This window comes from Falco naumanni, chromosome 10 (assembly GCF_017639655.2).
Source record: "Falco naumanni isolate bFalNau1 chromosome 10, bFalNau1.pat, whole genome shotgun sequence".
Lineage (NCBI taxonomy): Eukaryota > Metazoa > Chordata > Aves > Falconiformes > Falconidae > Falco > Falco naumanni.
Window position 1 is genome coordinate 18,322,388 of NC_054063.1, and position 20,509 is coordinate 18,342,896.

The following is a 20,509-nucleotide window of genomic DNA, read 5'->3' on the forward strand; positions in this document are numbered from 1 at the left end:
CGGGAATATTGGCCGAGCAAGTAGCGGGGGCGGGCGCAGCGCCGGGGTAGGAGCCGCGGCTGCAGTAGCTCCCGCTACCTGCTGGTGCTGCAGGGCGCGGCGGTGCCTTTCCGCGGGGTGACCTCTGCGGTGCTGCCTCCTCGCTGCACGGTCCCGCCGCGCCGCTCCGCGCTTGCTCCCCCACCGCCGCGCGCGCAGCCCTTCCCGCCTTGGGGGTCTCTTGCAAGATGGCTGACGGCCGGGACGACGCCTCGCAGCAGCTGAAGCAGTGGCGGAGCCAGCGGGGCTCGCAGGTACAGCCCGGCGCGGCCTGAGGGACGGCGGCCCTCCCTGGGCGGGAAGGGTCCGGCCCGGGGAACGGCGGACCGGTGGGGGGCTGCGGGGGTCCCGGGGCGGGAGGGCGCCGAGTTCAGGGGGGCCCCGGGCCTGAGGCGGCGGCGGGCAGCCGGGGGGAGCGCGGTAGCGGGGCTCAGGGCTCGGTCCGTGCCCGGGGAGGCCGGAGCGCCGAGGGGCTGGGGGCGGCAAAGGCGGGCAGCGGCTGCCTCCGCCTCAGCTCTCCTGGTGGGCAGCGGCGGGGCTTGGCTGTGCCCGAGCGGGCACGGCCTTGGGCAGAGATACGTGTACATATACATACATATATATATGTTTCTTTTTTTGGTCTCAGATCGGGTGTTCACGTTTTCATTTCTGATGTCCTGTTGGTAGAACCCAGTGAAAATGTAACTAGAGATTAATATGAAGATAAAGCGCATTCCACAAGAGTGGAGGCTTGTTTGCCAGGTTGAAGTGGGTTTGGGCAAGCGGTTGGCTGAAATCATGAGAAGGTGTAGACAACAGCATGGCATTCGGTCTTCTGGAGGTGTAGAATATACCCCGAAATATTTGGGTACAGGTACCAATGCTGCAAGAGTTGATTTCCCTTCTTCTTTATCAAATCGCTGTGGCAGTTTCTGCTGTGTCTTTTCTGATGGAAGTGCTTATTTGGTGTTAAATAGTTTTTCTGTTGGTTATACCAAGCACCACTCTTGTAAGAGACAAGTGGATGTCTCGGGTCCCACTGCTTGCAGTTGTTAAGTCATCTCGATTTCACTTTTTTCCACTTGGTTCTGAAAGGTACTGTATGAAAACTACCTTCCAGTGATGAACTGTGACCCCATCCTATTCTAGCGTGTGTCATAATTATTTTTGTACCGTGACTTATTTTTTTGGTATGAATATCAGCTTTTCTGTAACAAAGCAGAATTTGAATACAGGCCAAGGTTAATTTGAAGACTGGGAGGCAACCAGAAGTCTGTGTTGCATAAAGAGTCATGAGACCTTAAGATAGAAAGTAAGGAGGACTTATTAGAATTTTAAAGTGACTTGTATAAGGTGCAAAGTATCAGTAGTGCATGGAAGTATGTACTTTGATGTATGGTGTTTACAACAGCTGTGACTAAAACTCTCCTGGCTTTGTTTCCCTTCTTTCTGTCTTGGCAGGTTAGTGCTGTAATGAACTAAACATGCAGATTTGAAAGTTCTTATCTTTCAAGGTTTTGATTGTATGCAGTTCCTAACCATATGAAAATACAGTCATCAAACAAACTCAAGTCAAAAGTAGTATGAGAATTCGTCCTAAAACTACTGTGGGTTTTTTCCTCTCCCTCCGCACTGATGAAACTTATTTTGCGTGCCCCACATAACGTTATCCTGAAACTAAAGTGAATATATCCTACCACTTTAAAAAAAAAAAAAAGTTTGTACTTCTATTCAAATGCTGGAAAGAACCTTTCAGAAAGTCTGCCTACACAAAAGAGACTGTACAGCCACAAAGCTGTTAAATTTTTTGACAGGTTTGAAACTAAATATTTTGAAAAATTGTGGGTTTAGCTACTACTTCTAGTAGTTTTAAATCTTAGCATTATAGCAGAAGAGGTTTTTAGGCAAAATTATAGCCTGTTGGTTTGAGAAGGGCTGTATTACCTCTGCAAACTTTTATCCTTTGTTGCATGTGTAGTTTACAACTAATATGCAAGGGGGTTTTCTATCCCTAAGGTGATCACATGACAGGTATCATAAAGGTATAGGTGAATCAAAAGGACCTAAAAAGTCTCCTTAAGACTAAGGATATAGTTGTTGGGGTTTTTTTAACTCCTCCTGTCTTTTACCAGGCTCTTGCAAGGGCATTGTAGAGGAGAAGGTCATAGGTGTAGGTATATGCATTACAGTGTGTGTTTAAACCTGTGAGGAGCTGCTTAGAATTTATTGGGAACTCCAGGATGAACAGGTCTCTAATTCAACATAATTTTTGTTTCCCAGTGTACTGAATGTTATCTTGAAGCAGCAACCAAGTTTCATAAGTATTAGTGATTTTAAAAAGTGGCTGTATGGATTGGAGGGCTTTTAAGAGCTATGTCTCATCTTAAAAAAGAGTTGCCAGAATCCAGTCCCCACGTTTGCTGTTATTGGAATTCCAGTAGTCGGAATTCATGAACAGTCCTGAAGCTGGACATGGGGTTTTTGTGTCACAGGCTACCTTAGAGTGAGGATGAAGTGGAAATATCTGTATGTAGAACACATCGGAAGGATGGAGATGTCTGTAATGAATAATAACGCAAGGAGGTTGGAGAGGAAAATGCAGAAGTTTAGGATGCATCGGTAGGGTCTGTTATTTTCCATCACATTACAGTGAGCTTACCCATCTTAAATGAGTATGGCAGTCATCCATACAAAAAAATGTAATTATGATTAGAAAACCTAATACATTAGGTTTCATCTGTGAGAAACTTGAAGCTTTTAATAAGCAAAGCTAATGAAAATAAAAGAAAAATATTGGCAGTGCTGGAAGCTGGATTAAAAGAAAATAGTTTTCCCTAAGCAAACTCAGAAAAAAATTCTTGGCAAAAAAAGTTGAACTTAAAATGCTCACACGTCACAACAGTTCTTAGACTAATAGTCTGCCAACTGCCGTGTTCTAAGAAAGGGTTTTTGAAAGCAGAGGCTTATAATGGGTTCCAGGTTGGGTTGCTTGTAGCTTTCAGTACAGAAAATGTCAGGATAATGAGCTGATAATATAGTTATGTTAATTTGTGCTGGGTGAATATCTTAAAGTAGAATATGTCAGACTTAGTAGACTGAATCATGGAGTGGATGAATGAGCTTTTTCCTGAAGTTCCTTGAATGTGATGGCATCCTGCTGCTTACTGGAATGTATGAAATTAAATTCTAAATAAAAAAGTTCATTTGTAATGGTGACAAGCAATTTCTAGTTTAAGCTGATAGCTAAAACATAATAAGGCATACATATTTACGGATGTTAAATTATATGGGGCTTTTATGTTAGGGTGTTCTTAAGAAGTTGAATTCTTAAACTGATTCAGCATGGGAGAACTTCCCATGTGGTCTAACTAGGTGATTTCTCAATGTGAGCAGTGAAATAGTTTTCTTGGCTCATTCTAAACTGAGCGAAATAGAAGGTAGGAAGCATGCAATATATAAGCAGTGGAAAGAATACTGAGAACAGTTTCTACTTTAGCATGTTTCCCTTGCCAAACTATAGATAACATTTTGATTTAGGTTGATGTTCCTTTGACTTGAAATACTTCAAATAAAGCTCAAGTAATAACTTTCCTGCAAGTTTCTGAACATCGTGTTCCTGTTTGTAACTGGATGTGTATTGTCTTTTTTAAATGTTTGTACAAATTTCTGAGTAGGTTAGGATTTCAGGCATCCTGAAGGAGTTGAATTTATGTGTATAGCTTTATGCTAATGAAGTGGTGAATGAAGAACCTAGATATTTTGGGAATTCAAGCCAGCTAGTGTGTGTTGCATATTAGTAAGTACACACTGGAAATGCAGTTATCCTGTCAAATGTCTTTTATGTGGTTATTCATGTACCAGAGTTAAACAAAGGCGCGTGTATAACTCTCCCTGTGTGCTCTGCCTCATCCAGAGCTCTGGGTGTAGATGTGAATAATTGTTCTTTCCCCTGCCTTTGTGGGCTGCTGCTTGAGGTCGGGGGGGGGGGGGGGGGGGGGGGGCAGGACACAAACCAAAAAAAAACCCAAAAACCCCTGGAGGTTAGTCCAGTTCAGTATGCTCTTCCATAAGATAGAGATGGGATTTTTGTCTGTTTACAGTAATTAAAACAGCGCTTAGATTGTCAGTATAAAAATTGGAACCCCATAAAGTCACTGATATAATAGTGAAAGCCTTCTCATCAAGAGTTACTTTTCCCTTCTCTTCACTGTCCTTTTTCATTTATAGAACTTTAAAGGAAGGAGAACTAGGCAGCAGGGGGTGAGAGAGTTTATTCTGGTGTATTTCCCATGGTTCAGGTGTGTGGGTGCTACTGGCAGAAGAGGGTAGGATGGTATGGATACAGAGGCCATATCCATGTATGTTCAGTGTGACGTGTAACTGGATTTAGTGTTGGCTGGTCACTATCTGTGACTGATATTTGAGCTCACCCTGTTGGAAACTTTTCTTTTGTTTGGGGTTTGTGTTTGGTTTTTTTGTTTGTACTAACTTCTGTTCTGTTCTTCGAAGTCCTTTGCAAGCATTGCTCAGGCTCCTAACAATAAACGTTCTCCAGGAAAAACTGACACCAGAGACTTGACAATCGCAGGAGCTGATGTACTTTTCTTGCTGTTTTCTACAGTAGCCAGTAAAATAGGACTGGTTCCTTTAGAGGATTATATGACCCTATATGTGATGCAAATAAAAGTTTTTTTCAAGTGAGATATTTTTTTTTAAGAAAGTGGGAGTATGCTCAATTATAGTGCTACAGAGTTCCAACCAGTGTTTCTTGAAGTTGTCTTGGAGTGACTGTTTTTTTCAGGTACAGGGTCATTTCTGCTGTACAAGGTGCTGCAGCTCTAAGTAGGTTAACTTAAACTTGGTATGGGAGGGGAAAAGGATTAGTATGGGCTATCTTGCGCAGTTTCTTTAAAGACAATAATGATCTTAGTAAAAGAAAAAAGGTGGTTTGCTGTCCTTTTGACAGCACATTTATTGGCAGTACGGCTTCTTAGGGGTTTTGTTAATCTTAGTCCTTCTATGGCTCAAGAGTTGAGAACGATGGTTCTTCAGGTGCTTTTGCTTATGTTGTTTTTCCACAGCTCTTCCATTTAGTCTTTATGCTGTGTGACTGTATGTCTTTTCTTTTGCCTCCATCCCTCTACTGACATTACCTTCTTCCTCTCCTTTTTCCCTTATTACTTTCCAGCAGCAACTCCTTTTCTAGCTGGCTCTCTCCTCATCCTGTCTTGTTGAAGCGAGGGTAAAAAGTGAATTTTAACACCTGTTTTTAAGGTTGATGCTTCATATTTTTCTTGAAGCAAGATAGTCTCATTTCTGAACCATGGAAGACATTCTTGGATTATACATGACTTGAACTCCCTTTCTTAAGTAGCCCCAGATGCAGCACGGTGTTGAGATGTAGACATCTATATTTTCTGTAACTGGTTCCACAATCTTAAGTCCTTTTGCTATGTGACACATAATGGTCAAACAGGCGTGCACATTGTGTGGCTCAGATAGAAAGGGGTTTTCATTTCTGTTGTTGTGATATTGTTTCTTGCTTTCAGAAACCAGATGTTTTGACCACTGGTGCTGGCAACCCTGTAGGGGATAAGCTTAATATTCTGACAGTAGGGCCACGTGGACCTCTTCTTGTTCAAGATGTTGTTTTCACTGATGAGATGGCTCATTTTGACAGAGAGAGGATTCCTGAAAGAGTTGTGCATGCAAAAGGGGCAGGTATGTTTAAAAACACATTCTTTTTCTCTGTGTAGAATCAGACTTTAAAAAGCACTGGAATTAACACGTGGAATTTGACAAACTGCATTATATTATCTATAATCCAGGATTATAGATTATAATAAACAATTTTATATCAATGACAGTAGTAAAGCCAGGTTTAAAAAAACTCAATGTTAAAATTCGAAGCACTGAAAAACTTTTTTTTTTTTTTAAAAAAAGGAAATATAGCTATAGCCCTTGGACTTTTACTGTATTTCCTGTAATCTGTGCTGCTTCTATCTGTTCCTCCATATTACCCCATTCCTCTGGAAAGGAAGACTTGCCCATCTCTGTTTCAATGTCTGTTTGCAAGTTATTTGATAGAGATTCTTGCCTTTGTCATCTGCTGTATCTGTCTGCCAGAGCAAGATGATGATCTGATATTTGAATTTTAAAACACCTAAACCAACTCTTAAAATTTGTTATTGATCTTAGCAAGGTAGAACTGGCACCTCTGATTAGTTATGTATTGCTCTAGAAGAAGAAAATAAGGGATTGAATTTATAATGTGAATGTACATGGGAAAAATTCCTCTGTGAGGGTGGGAAGAATTTTATTGCTTCATCCAGCTTACATGTGGACCAAAAATTCTGCAACACATCAGGATTAAAGAAATACTTGTCTAGCTCAGAGATAAATATGCAAATCTTGGCAGAAGAGCATTCAAAAAGCTACTGTTTGTTATTTTGCACAGTAGAAATGGAAGTCTGTATTGTTGCTGGGAACTGTTAATGTTCAGTGAAGGAAGGAAGAGTGAGCACTGTGCAAATAGTTTAAGTAAGCTGCATTTTGTGAAAACGAATCGAGTATTTTAGTGGGTAGATATGAACTGTGTTTTAAACTGGTGTATTTCCATGTTTCCTTTAAGTCAAAACTTTCATGTTCTACCACAATAGAATAGCAGATATGCTGTGAGTGGAAGGAAGGTATGTAGATCTGAGATTTTGAAATTATTTTTCTTCAGGAGCCTTTGGCTACTTTGAAGTCACTCATGATATTACCCAGTATTGTAAGGCAAAAGTGTTTGAACATATTGGAAAAAGAACTCCGATTGCTATACGATTCTCCACTGTTGGTAAGGCTCTAAAGTTATTCTGTGTTTTCCTATGTGTGTGCCATAGTTACACTGGTAGCCATGTTTGCATTGTGGAGTGCTTAATGGACTTAAGGTAGTTTGAAATGCTTTCTGCCAACCAGTTCCTCGTTTGTGAACTTCATTTAAATTCTAAGACCTTAAGCAGCTTCTGCATCTTTGTCAGAGCTCTCTGTAGACACTTTTCTATCTGGACTGTGAGAGGAAGGATAGCTTTGAGCTATTTCTTTTTTTTCTGACAGAAAGCTTGCTTTGTTTCTGGATCATAATCAGCACTTGCATACTGCAGTTTTAACACTTGAAAGTTAAAAACCTATAATCTCTTAATGCTGTAGAAATGTTATGGGGATGAATGCTGTAAAATAAGTACTAGGCAGAGAAAAATAAACAACGTTCCGTAAATAAACTCTTATTTCTTAGAGCTGAATGCATAAACTGGCAAAATCTTAAATGCTATTAGTTAAAACATGCATTATGTTCAATATCTTGCCTGATAGAAAACTGATCTTTCAAAATGTATGTGTTACTAAGTTACCTGTATTTAAAAGAAATGAAATCCTAATGAAGATTCAGTTCAGGAGATAGTATTGGAGAGAGAAGTCCAGAAAGGCTCAAGATGCTTCTGGGTTTGGCCTACTGGCTTTTCCTTGTGTTGCCAAAACTTAAGGGCATGGAATGTGATACAGGGGAAAGACATGCCGCTGAGTTTGATCTGCAGACTTTGTGCTGAAGTGGGTCATTGCATAGTTACCTTTGCTTTCCCTGCTCTGTTTGAACATGTTTCTTCCTAGCTATTCTGTAGTATGCCCCCCCCTTTTTTTTTTTTTTTTAATTAATGAGAGAATGACTGTCCTCATACTGTCCTTGTTATTTCATCATGATGTTTTAGTTAGCATGAGCTGTTCCTGAATACTTCTGGAATGCTTTTGCTCAGATATTGTGGTAGACACTTTGGCACTTCTGCTCTGGTATAAATTTGCCCATTGAAAAGACTGTTCTGGATAAAACAGGAGGGAAATTAGAAGGGTTACAACTCTTCTGTAATAAATTTCCTTTTCATTAGGCATGCTATGTAGATTGCTACCTTCTAAATGAGAGCTTTCATACTGGGATATGATGCACAGAAATTAATAAACCCTGTCTTTCGAAGATTTTATGGCATATTCTTAAATTCTATGTTTTTATGCTTATAATTTGTATGCATTTCCTATTGTAACACTTCTTTCTGTTCATGTGCTTCTTCAAGCTGGAGAATCTGGGTCAGCTGATACAGTTCGTGATCCTCGAGGCTTTGCAATGAAATTCTATACAGAGGAGGGTAATTGGGATCTTGTGGGAAATAATACTCCTATCTTCTTCATTCGGGATGCCATGTTGGTGAGTAAGCACAAAAGATGAGTGTACTTTGTGAAAGAGTCCAAAAGTTCATTCACATCTTGTTCTTGCTTCACTAAGAAGCAAAACCTGTTGTTTTGACACAGTTAAAGATTTGTTGTTTGTTAAATGGTCTGAACACTTTTGACTTGAAAAGGTGTTATTTTTTAGAAAAACAAATTATTTCAAGAACTAATGCTTGTTTACATACATGGTTTCATACCACAAACAGAACATGCATAGTTGTGTTTGCTGGTACATATGTCACAACAGAATAGCTAGCAAGGACATCATTGTGTTTTTAACTTCAGATCTAATAATTTTCACTGGTGTTCATATTAGCTGTTTTGCTTTGTAGACAGGTTTTTTTTTTTTTTGTTCTCAGGCTATTTCAGAGGACCGGGGACAGACTTTTCACTTTAAAAGCTTCTTGCAACTTCTTTTCATTAAATGATTGTTTTGATCTTTCAGTATAACAGCACTTTGTAAGTGGAAGGGCTTTCCTTGAGCGAGGGAGTTCTGCACAGATATTTTATAATATCTCTGTATACGGAATATCAGACTCATAAGTGAAAAGTTCAGGTATACAAATACAAAAGATTCACGTCTTGCTTTCAGTCACAAAATGAAATAATTATCTAGCTTTGACCAGCCTGTTTATCGTAGCTGTAAATGTTTTACTTGCCCTAATTTTACTGGTCTGTGAATGAATTTGGTTGCAGGAGGAGTATAACAACGAGAAGATTTCCTTTCAGTGATCTTACAACTTTCTCATCTTTCAGTGTGCTGTTCCTTTCACTGTTGAGTGTATTGGAAAAAAATGTTTGTCTTGTTTTGTACCAGGAGTTGCTTAGGATACCCCATATAGTTTGGAAATGTTACAGAAATCTTTTTTCTTCTTAATTTTTCCCCCTCCTCCACTTCTGGACAAATTAGTTTCCGTCCTTCATCCATACCCAAAAGAGGAACCCTCAGACTCATTTGAAGGATCCAGACATGGTGTGGGACTTCTGGAGTCTTCGCCCTGAGTCTTTGCATCAAGTGAGTGTCTCTGACTTTATTTTGTATGATTAAGAAAATCATGTTATGACAGCATATGTTTTTTAACTGTCTCTTTTCCAGTTTTATCTAAAGTCTACGTAATCTAGGAACAGTAAAGGTGAAAGGCCTATCATAACTTTTAAAGCTGTTAGTACGTGTATCTAGCCTTTTTTCTTTTAATGACACTGTGAAACGAGTGATATTCTTCTGTTTTCATAATTGTATTTTATATAAGGATAAAGGGCAAGTTGTGAAGCTTTCTAACACTAAAACAGTGGAGATACTGATGAACAACAAACTACTAGAGAACAGTAAAAAAAAAAGTACAGGGGAAGTAATGTATAGTTGTATATCGCGTTGCACATTAGATGAACCCCCAAAATGACTAGAATTCACAGTGCATTCTAGCTATTCTGGAATGTATTTATATTTAAAAATTATGCAAAAAAGCTAATATAAAATTAAAAATGCAGTTGTATTTTTTTTTTAAGAGACTAAGTTCACACAGAAGCCTTCCAGTAATTACTAGTTGGAAAAAGTACCATAAGCATTGTTTGTGATCATAAACCTAAAGAAAAACAGCATTTTGAATATGTTTGCATGATGATATGGTTACTGCTTGAAGACTGATGTTATTAGGGACTTCTGTTTTCAGATTTTGTCTTTCACCTGGAAAAAACCTCTTATTTACATTTGTAACTTAAATTATCCATGCTTATCTGCTCTGTGCTTACAAGGGAGATCATAACATTATCACTAGGTTAATGTCTTGTGCTTCACTGAATGTTTCACGTGAATTAAACCTACATGAGGTTTTATGCCCACAATTGTTCTTTGTGCAAAACCAAAGCAGTCTTATTTCATTAGCACTCTTAAAACTTAAACTAGAAATTCCTCAAGGAATTCGTAACGTTAAGATAGCTTCCAGGGATGCAGATTAATGCAATAAATAAACTTGTTCTTGAATGGTCACTTTATCCTTGATCTGGTGAGTCCATTGATACAGTTTGATCCTTCTCTTTAGGTGTCTTTCTTGTTCAGTGATCGTGGTATCCCTGATGGTTATCGCCATATGAATGGATATGGATCGCACACTTTTAAACTGGTTAACGCTAGTGGAAGGCCAGTTTATTGCAAGTTCCATGCAAAGGTATTGATATTTTTTTCCAATTACTTACAGATAGTATACATCATTAGTTAAAAAAATCCATTTAAATAGATCATTGAAAAATTTTCTATGACTTTTCAAGTTTAATTCAGGAAAGACTTCTTAGTGCATAAGCTCAATCACCAAGGTGCATGGGTTTTGTTTTTTTTTTTTCAGTTTCATGCCTTTAACAAATATGACAGTCAACATTTTTCTTGGTATGGATTTACTAGACTGTGAAGAACGCTTTGTTGGGAACTCTCTTGTTATTGCAGAACTTGGTGTACTCATGTGGTGAGCTATGACATCTAGCTCAGCTTACTGGACTTCAGCCTCATGCCACTGGGAGTTGTGGATGTGAAGCTGTGCAAGAACTTTCCGTCGGGCTCCCTTGCTATTCAGTGCAGATGCAAGAATCCTCTAGTCCTTTGGAAAATGTTTTGTTCAGTGTGTGATATGTTCCTGTTTCATATTCATGGTTATACAGAAGTTTGGATTCAACAGGTGCTTCTTCAGGTCAAAATTATCTCAATCTGGATCTGGTTTTTGTTTCCGTTTATCCTCTGGATATAAGCTGCATTGATCTAGTATTTTTAAGGTGGCCTGAGCTGTACATCAAAATATAAAAACTCTGTTTCTAAGAGCTCTGCAGCTGAAGCTTGTGGCACCTCACAGAACTTTCACACTTTTCTGAGAAAGCAGTCTCTAGCATATCTTGCTTGAAAACAACTTCCCTTCAAAATTTTAAAGGCCGTACAGCTTCTTACCTCATTAGACTTTACTGAAGGCTGGACATCTACCTTTGAAGCAAGACTTCAGAAACCATTATTTTAAACTAAAAGGGATTGTATATCAGCTTTTAGCCTTCAAGGATTCATTCAAAAGCTTACTAAAGTGATATTTTAGTCCCATTTTAGATGGGAGTAGGAAATTGAGATTCATGTAGAACCTCAGCCCTGAGGGCTGCAACTGTTTTATCACTTTATGTTGGCATGTGATCTGTAAGAGAAGGTGGGATGGTGGGACAGTGAAGGAGCACTCCGTCCTGTAAGGACAGAGGGGAAATCTACTTCATGTGCTGCAGGTATCATACCTTCAAGTTTGATGTCCTGTTTTGCAGTATAGCGTTACCTATCTATTTCACTTTTATCAGAGAACTAATTTTTATCTTGAAGGCAGCTGTTGAATGTACTGTTATTCTGAACTCAAATTATTGGAGATTAGAACATGGACAGTCACGTTCTTGGATTATAAGTCTTGTTAAAGTACGTTCTTAGTAATGATTTCTGTAATACTTTCTGCATGTTGTAACTGGTGCTGCTGTTTTTATCACTTTTAGACTGACCAGGGCATCAAAAATCTTCCTGTTGAAGAAGCAGGAAGATTGGCTTCTACTGATCCTGATTATGGAATACGTGATCTTTACAATGCCATTGCCAAGGGGGACTATCCATCTTGGTCTTTCTACATTCAAGTTATGACATTTGAAGAAGCAGAGAAGTTTCCATTTAATCCTTTTGATGTAACTAAGGTATCTCTGATACTGCTGTGAATATTCGATTTCAGCTAGTTTAAGAAAGGTCATGAGATCAAAATGTAGCAAACGCCAAAACTGAGGTTTCTGTAGAAGTGTAATAGTTTCCATGGAGTAGCACTGTTTTCTTATTAGTCCCTATCACTAAAGTTAGTCTGTCCTTTTTATTTTTCCCTTCTGTTTAAGTGTACTCTTTATTACATGATCATGTGAAGTCGGAAATCTTGGAGATGAAATTATATTGATGTTATATCTGACATTACTTTTCCTCAGTGAAATATGGATAGGGCTTGATTCCAGGCCTGCAGATTACAACTGCACTGCACTTCCAAAGAGTCATCTTGGATCATATAGTCACACCCTGAGCTCGCTAGTTTTAAGTGGTGTTGACAACGTAGCTTCTGATTGTTGCTTGGATTTTGTCAGACTTCCAGTTGCCGTTCCAATGAATGGCTTGTTGAAACATATTAAACTAAACTTGTGTTACTACTTTTTTTTCCCCTCTTTTTTCTAATATTGCTCTCCCAAAGTGGCTAAAGACTTTTGGACTTGAAAGTACAGGCTAAGATGACAAAGAAAAGGCTAGCTAAGCTAGCTGTGTTTTGAAGTAGCTTCAAACAATCATGCTACCATCTCCACCTACGATATTGCATTCCTAGGCAGTTTTTCAAGCACCTGTGGGTATTTCATTTAAGTAGTAAAGTAGCTGAGATTATGCTGAGATGATGAAATAAGTTGCATTAATACTTGTAGTAATTGCAAAAGGCTTCTTAAAATAAGAGATCTCCCAAAATGAATGTTAGCAAAAAAGAAATTTCTTCAGTAATGTATTCGCTCAGTCAAGACTTAAATCAGGCAAATGCTGCCTAGTAATTATTTAAGCTGCATAATTCTGTAATAACATTGACTTTAATGTATGTGTGTTATGTCTTGTAGATTTGGCCGCATGGTGACTACCCTCTCATCCCTGTGGGAAAGCTTGTCTTGAACAGGAATCCTGTGAATTACTTTGCAGAGGTAGAACAGTTGGCCTTCGATCCTAGCAACATGCCACCTGGTATTGAACCTAGCCCTGATAAAATGCTGCAGGTAAACTACAATGCATGTAAGGTTTTACCTGAAGAGCATTATGTTTGCATTGCTGTTTCTAAATCCTATCCCCTGTTCATGTAGCAGCAGTAGAACCTGACAAATGAAAAGTAATTGGTTCTTTTTTTTTTTAATTTGTGGTTGTTTTTTAATGATCACAATTTGTGTTCATCAAAAATTTAAATATAAGGAGAATGGGAAAGAACTAAAGGAATAGAAAAATCTAGAATTTACAGGGTATCTGCAACAACTATCAAAGTTAATGGGGAAATCTGCCAGGCTGGCAAGAATACAGGATAAAGTCATAGCAGTAGTGCATGTTTATTCATGTTTTTACAATAGATCTGAGAACTATAAACTCTTATGAGTGTGAGAGGTGGACTTAAAGTGCTCTTAAAATACAGATACAGCTAATCCCTGATACTACTTCTAAAGAATGGTCTTGTGGTTTGTATCAGATTTCTTACAGGTCAAAATATCTAAGACAAGACTGGCTGCAGTAGACAATACTGTTTGCCAAGTCATGGATCTTTGCATGTTATGCTTGTTCAGATTAAAACCAGATTGTTGCTTCAAATGATATCCATAGGAACAACAAAGTATTTTGACAATTTTACTGGATAAAGTCTTGAACCATCAGGCAGTTCTTTCATTTGTGTCTCTGCACTCCCACAGACTTCATGGTTAGAATCCCTGTCATCTTGGCATCCAGATGTCACTAGAATGCTTCAGATTCAGTTCAGTAAATAGATAAGGGGCTACCTTATTTCAATACAATCAAATTTTAAAACTTAAGGTTGAAAATACTATGTTACTCCTAAGTAACATTTAGCACTACTATAGTCGCTTTCACTTGTACACATACAACCATTCTGCTGCTTCAGAATAGTTTAGCCTTCTGAAATGGGTAGGAAATACCCAAGCTGCATGAATACAACGCAGCCTGCCATTCTTCACTGGTAGTGCAGCAAAGTTAGCTTGTGGCTGTCACTTGGTATGTAATATGAAGTATGTAAGGAATATATATGCAAAGGAAACAGTCTTCTTCCTTGTAGTATTTACTATATAGTGCTTTGAATTCGCATCTACCACTTAAGTGATCTCTTTCAGCAAGTAGTAAATATTTGTGATCAATGTTTTAGGGTCGCCTTTTTTCGTATCCTGACACTCATAGACACCGTCTGGGACCTAACTATCTACAAATTCCTGTGAACTGCCCCTTCAGAGCTCGTGTGGCCAATTACCAGAGGGATGGACTAATGTGTGTTTCTGACAACCAAGGTAGTAATGAAAATGTCTTTATAATGATGCTTATGCACGTACCACAGAATTCTTTACTGTTCACAGGGGATTTAAGATACTTGCTAAACAGATTTGGGTCTGGGGGTGGTGCTGGATATTACTAATTTATTATACTATAAGAAATGCTACTTTTTCTCCTCAGCCATTTAGTGTCTCTTGGGGCTTTTTCGCCCCAACACAGACATCACTGTGTAACTTCCTGAGCTTCAGACTTCCCAGTCTGGCTTTTTCCTTTTATATGAAAACTGTTCCTTACCTCTCATAATCTTTGTCAACCTCTTGGTACCTTTCCTTACGTTACTAGATGCTTTCTGAGATCAGCTGGCCTCGCCTGCCTTTGTTAAAAATCCATTATATGCTCCTTGTATAGAATGCCCTACTTTTGTCTGTGTGCAGTTCCTAATACTGTCTCTAACTCTGCACTCGCCAGCAATCAGAAAGTAATTTCTAACTGTCCAAATGAATTCAAGATGTATTTTGTGACTGGTCATGACATATCTTAGAATTCATGATTGTGCATGTATAAAGTTGCATGCGCTTCTATTCCCCATGTGGATTACATGGCAGATAAATTTGTTTTCAGAAAAGCAATTTTCATCCACTGTTTTGGTATCATGAGATCATGTGTCAGTATAAATGGCTAGCTTTATTTTGACTGAGTTAAAGTTTGCAGAGACTGAGCTGTCAGTTTGTTGTTTGCTCCATTTTCAGGTAACTTTATGAATGTGTTCGATAGTACTAGTCCTCTCAGAGAGGAGGGCTCTCCCTGAGTAATTCTTTTTACTATAAAAATTGACCTTTTATTCCTGTTTCCCATGTTCTTGATACAATACTAATTGACAAGATACTGACTTTTATCCTGTTATCTCTTGTTTGAGGGGATCTTGTTGAAAGCAATCAAATGAATTCAGTAATGTCCCTAGTTTATGTTCCTTTAAAGACTTCTAGAAACATACTTGTTAATTGAAAAAGTTCCGAAATATTAATAATTAAAAATGAAGAAATATGCCAGAGAAATAGTTTCACAGAAGTTAATTACTACCTCTTTGTTTCTACTTCTAGGCAAAAATCTATTTGAAAAATAATAGAGGTGGCCTGAATGTCTTTGAGAAATCTTTATATGCTTTTTTAAGATTTAAAGATCGATTTTCCTATACTTAGTCCGCTTTGTTAAACTACTTAACTTTCTGCTCTCCAAGAGATTGCGAAAGGCAAGAGCATAAATGCCAAGACTAGAGCTTTAACTTCCCTTCTATTCAGCATGTTGTGTTCTGTCAATGTTTGCCCAATAGTGGCTGGTTTACACCTGAGATGAAACAAGGATATACTTATGTGTCATGCCAAAATGCTGTATTCCTCTGGGCTATGAATTCTAATACTTGCTGAGGTAGGTGAGGGAAATATTTGGAAAACAAGAACTTGAGAACAGCTGCTCTTGTCCAAGAACAGATAAGTTCATCTTTACGCTGTTCTGTAAGTTCATAATATGTTTAAAATAACCCCCCTACATAGCTAAGACTAGTAGTTCTTCAAATATGCAGATGAAAGTGTGTTTTCATGCTGCCTTGGACTAAAACTTTGAATAACTTTCGTGACTTTGTATATTTAAAAGGTCTGAGCAATGTTGTTGTGAGAGTGGCCAGACTTCCTTATTTCTGAAACAAACAAATTTTCCCCACAAAAATCTATCAAAATTCTCTTTGTGGTAAGTGCTGTTAAGTACTAGCTGGAAGACACAACTCCTGTTCTTGAGCTGTACGTTGACAAAAAAATGCTGACAACTTTTTAATAAAGTGAATCGAGCTGGGGAATTGATTTAGATTCTTCTAGACAGAGAACATTTTCTGTCTTCTGCCTTAATCTGGGAGAGCTGGCATCTGATTGTTTTGGTTTTGTGTGTGTGGGTTTGTTTCTTTTCAGGTGGTGCTCCAAACTATTATCCAAATAGTTTTACTGGTCCAGAAGATCAGCCCATTGTAAAAGAGAGCCGTATGTCTGTTTCGGGAGATGTGCAGCGCTTCAATAGTGCAAATGAAGATAATGTGACTCAGGTACAATGTATGAAAAGGCTTATTAGATAAAATGAGATTAAAGAATATTGGTAAGAATCATGCGGATGTGGCTTCTCTCTGAAGCACCTGGGCTAACCTGAAGTTCAGCTCCCATGAGAGCCTGGAAGATCTCCATGCAGCTTAATTTCATGAATAACTGAATTCTTGCTGACAGGACAGTTAGTGAATTCTCTCAGACCTTTGCCATCTGTATTCTGGACACAGATATCTAGACGTTGTTACTTTGGCATCTTGTGATTAGTGTCTGCAGATATGCAAACTAGAGTATGAATGTAACGTCAAGATCATCAATTCCTGATTTGTACCCCAACAGCAATATTTATTTTAATTCACCAAACACCAGTTATTTCCACCTAGAAATGGAAAGAGTTGTTAGCAGGTTTTGGGAGGAAAAAAACCCCAACCAACCACATGACCCCAAAACCACAAATTGATTGCCTTTAAGTTTAAGTGTTCTGAGTATTTTAAGCGTTGCCTGACTAGTAAGTGATAGCTATTCTTCAGTAATAATGAATCTTATAAGTGTTACTGGCTGATACAGGTAGAATGACTTGCTTTTATGAATTTCAAAATAAAACTTTTTTGTTTCTAATTGTAAGGTGCGAGATTTCTATACGAAAGTGCTGAAGGAGGATGAACGCCAAAGGCTGTGTAAAAACATTGCTGATCATCTTAAAGATGCACAACTCTTCATTCAGAAGAGAGCTGTAAGTGGCCTGTTTGGTTTTTAGCCTTTGCTCTTTAGTCCAGCTTTTCTTGCAGTCAAAATGGCAATATGCGTATGGAAAGGAAGATCAGGAATTCTTCTCTGAAAAGGCAACTTCTGGATTTTTTCTTATTCATGAATTTTCAATACAGACCATTTAAATATGTGCCTAATTACATAATAGAACACTTAATATTTAACATGCTAAAGTAACTTTTGTTTGTGATGGGAAAAATGGGGTGAACGTTGAACATCAAGGATGTCATGTGTTTAGCTGCTTGTTTCAAAAATGGCGCGACTGCCAGTGTAATGTTTTGCTCTAAACAAGGAGAAGGCAGCGAGGGCCAGGGAGGGATTGATCTTTATCTTTCCTAATAGATCTTTCTTTATATCGGGAAAGAGTTCTGTGTGAGATAATACAAATAGTGTTTGAAGATGTTCATAGCTCCCTTTCTGGCTGGCCAGAATTAAACTTCTGGAAAGGAATGTTCATTTTCCTCTTCTTCCTTATAACATCTACTGCTTGTGGACCACAGAACAGAAAATGTGTTAAAGAATACATTTGAAGTGGAGGAAAAACTTCTTATTATCTCTTGTGTTCTGTCTTCATGTTAAGGTGAAAAACTTCACTGATGTTCATCCTGACTATGGTGCCCGTGTTCAGGCTTTGCTGGACAAATACAATGCTGACAGTGGGAAGAAGGTATGATAATGATTCCTGTAGCTGAATTTTGACTGGCTGTGAATTAGCTTCTTCTGTAAAGACAAAAAAATGAGTAATAGTCTTGATTCCCATTTAGTTTAAATGGCAGAACTCAGCACGTATAGAACTAACCCATGATGAATCATCATTAATTACATTTAAGTGTTGATTAACCAATGGTGTACAATTAACTTTGTTTCATTTGGTTTTTGGAAGGCTTGTGAAAGATAACTGTACGTGATATGCAATGTGTTCAGGCTGATTCTTCAGACCAAATGATTACTCCTTCTTTGCAATGGTAATGAAACATTTCCATAAGCCTTTCCTGGGCTCAGTGCTTGCTACATAGAGTAACATTGTTGCTTTAAGTACTCAATTTTTTCCTGAAGTTCCCCTAACTACTTCTAGTGGACCTTGCTCTGAATATTTCTTTTGTATTATTTTTAGGATGTGATTAGGACATATACACAATCCGCATCTCGTGTGTCTGCCAAAGAAAGATCCAACTTGTAAAGCACGCTGCGGAGACTTAATCTGTGAATTTTGCGTCCTTACAACTGCAGGACAACCTGTTGAAGATGTGAATGAATGTAGCGACTTCTGCACAAACACAGAAGTGTTTTACAGGCTCGATTTGTTAAGCTTTCAAGTGCCTGTATCTGTATGGGAAACTAGGTAACACAAGCTAACAATCCTAGTGCCTTTCAACACTAGTGCTTTACAGCTCGTTAACAATATCGGGTATTTTTAAGGAAATTGATGATTAAAAATTATCTTCATTTCTAGATGCAAATAGAAGTTTAATTGCAATATTGCTCGTTTTATTTGTGGTAAAACTCCTGGCTAAATCACTCAATAGAACGTCTAGAATGATACTATAATTATCCTTAAGGATAAACTTGTTCACGTTAAAGTTGATGTTGCTCAGTATTTCTAATAAATTAGTTCTTTTAGGTATTTGTAGATGCTTCCTTTGAATTTCGTTTTTGGCCTTCCAGAAGTAAAATGTGCAGTAGTTGGAGTAAAATGGTGGTTATGTTTCAGCTTCATTTCAATCATAAGGACTATCTAGAAAGTTTAATCTGAATAGATGTAAATTTTATTCCCAATATGTATTTTAAGATAATCTTTGCTTACTAATGCTAGGTTGGGATATAACTGACCAAAGGGAGATAGGAAAAGATACTTTCTTATTTCATACACTTTACAACTAAATTGATTACATCTTACAGTTCTTTAGGGGTGGGGGGATTGTTCTATCTAATCTGTAAGAATTTAAATAGAAAAATACTGATTTTTCTAAGTTTCTAAAAAAATTAACCTTCAAATGCATGAATATTTTTCTTGACCATGATCTTAAGTTCTAGCGTATTCAAAACTATTCCCAATGGTTTCTGAAATTCTGTTGTTTTACTGCCGTAGTCTCATATTACTGTCTACTGATCAAGCCAGAGCTAGTTTTCAGAGTTAGACTTCAATTAAAGTGGTAGATTTCTATGAATGTGGATATCTATAGTTGGATATATGCATAAAACTTGACTTTAAGCATGTTGTAATGTTGCCTAGTATTTGATATTCAGCTAATCAGTATAAAAGACTTTGGAACCCTTTAGATTGAAAAGTGATCCCTATTATTATTCCTCAGATTGAAAGGAGTTTCTTTAGCAATATTTTTTTCTTCAATCTTAAAGTGTAATCTTTAACCAGGTCTTAATAATTGGCACAAAATTAAAGTGTTTATATTTGAGACCTTAGAGCAGTAGTTAAATGATAATTATTTGTGGACACTGCCTTTGAATCTGAGTAGTAGTGGTTACCTCAGAAAACATGTTGTCAGCATCTGAGCACTTTACTGTACAAGCATACAACAAAAAACAAGGCTTAAGCTACTGTTTTATAAGGGCCAAAATCCCACCTAGTATTTCTTGTTAGATAACTGTTTGGAAAGTGTTATCCAGTGTGGGATGCTGGCGTTGTTGGTGCTGAATACAGAAGTCCGTGAGTCAGCAGGGAGTAGTGGGGTTCGACTTGAACGACATGCTTGTCTGACAAAACGGATGTGAGAGATGTGAACTAACACCAATCAACCTGAGTGGTGTCTGGGGTGAGGTGAGGACTTCACAGGCTTGTGGTGCTTCAGTAAAGCCAGAAAGACTCCCATACATCTCTACCAAATACCCTGCCCCCTGCTGTGCCACTGGGCCCTACTGGCCTTCCCTTGCTAAGGGCCAGCTGGCACACAACTGTCCCACCTCACCACGAGTATAAATCTGGCATTAGAGTCCTCTATTTTGAGGACAAGAACTCCAACTACTGGACAGGTTGATGGGCCTGGACCTCCTAGACTCCTCTTAGTCATGGTGTTTAGGAAACGAGGGTCCTTTTTGAACCTCATGACTCAACGGGAGGGCTTTCCCCTGCTACTTTGCCATATGCCAGACTCATACACATAAAGCAAGACCCAGTTATGGGGTAATTAGTGTCCAAGCTTACTGTTGGCAGTTTTGAATAAAAAAAGTCATAACTGTTGCATATTGAAGTTGGTCCTAACAGACCACAAGAGTTTCAGAAGTGTGTGCTCAGTAGAATCGGGTAATTCATTGTGCATCTAGAGTCCTGGCAAGTTATAGGACTCTGCCTGTAACTTCTGCCTCTTTCCTTGCCAAA

General features: G+C 38.3%; 1 protein-coding gene across 1 annotated transcript; it reads left to right on the forward strand.

Annotated features, from left to right (window-relative positions):
- Positions 1 to 63: 63 nt before the first annotated feature.
- Positions 64 to 18,799, forward strand: CAT (catalase). The gene is made up of 13 exons (XM_040608517.1): positions 64 to 293; positions 5,568 to 5,739; positions 6,746 to 6,856; positions 8,121 to 8,251; positions 9,185 to 9,289; positions 10,314 to 10,439; positions 11,776 to 11,967; positions 12,907 to 13,059; positions 14,202 to 14,340; positions 16,282 to 16,412; positions 17,033 to 17,140; positions 17,756 to 17,842; positions 18,290 to 18,799. Exons 1-13 carry the CDS (start codon positions 228 to 230, stop codon positions 18,353 to 18,355), a joined length of 1,587 nt encoding a protein of 528 aa, XP_040464451.1. The 5' UTR covers positions 64 to 227; the 3' UTR covers positions 18,356 to 18,799.
- Positions 18,800 to 20,509: the final 1,710 nt, after the last annotated feature.

Coding starts and splice junctions, on each gene's coding strand:
- CAT (XM_040608517.1), top strand. CDS start 228: ATGGCTGACGGCCGGGACGACGCCTCGCAGCAGCTGAAGCAGTGGCGG. Junction 5,740..6,745: donor TGTGCATGCAAAAGGGGCAG/GTATGTTTAAAA, acceptor ATTTTTCTTCAG/GAGCCTTTGGCTACTTTGAA. Junction 6,857..8,120: donor TATACGATTCTCCACTGTTG/GTAAGGCTCTAA, acceptor TGCTTCTTCAAG/CTGGAGAATCTGGGTCAGCT.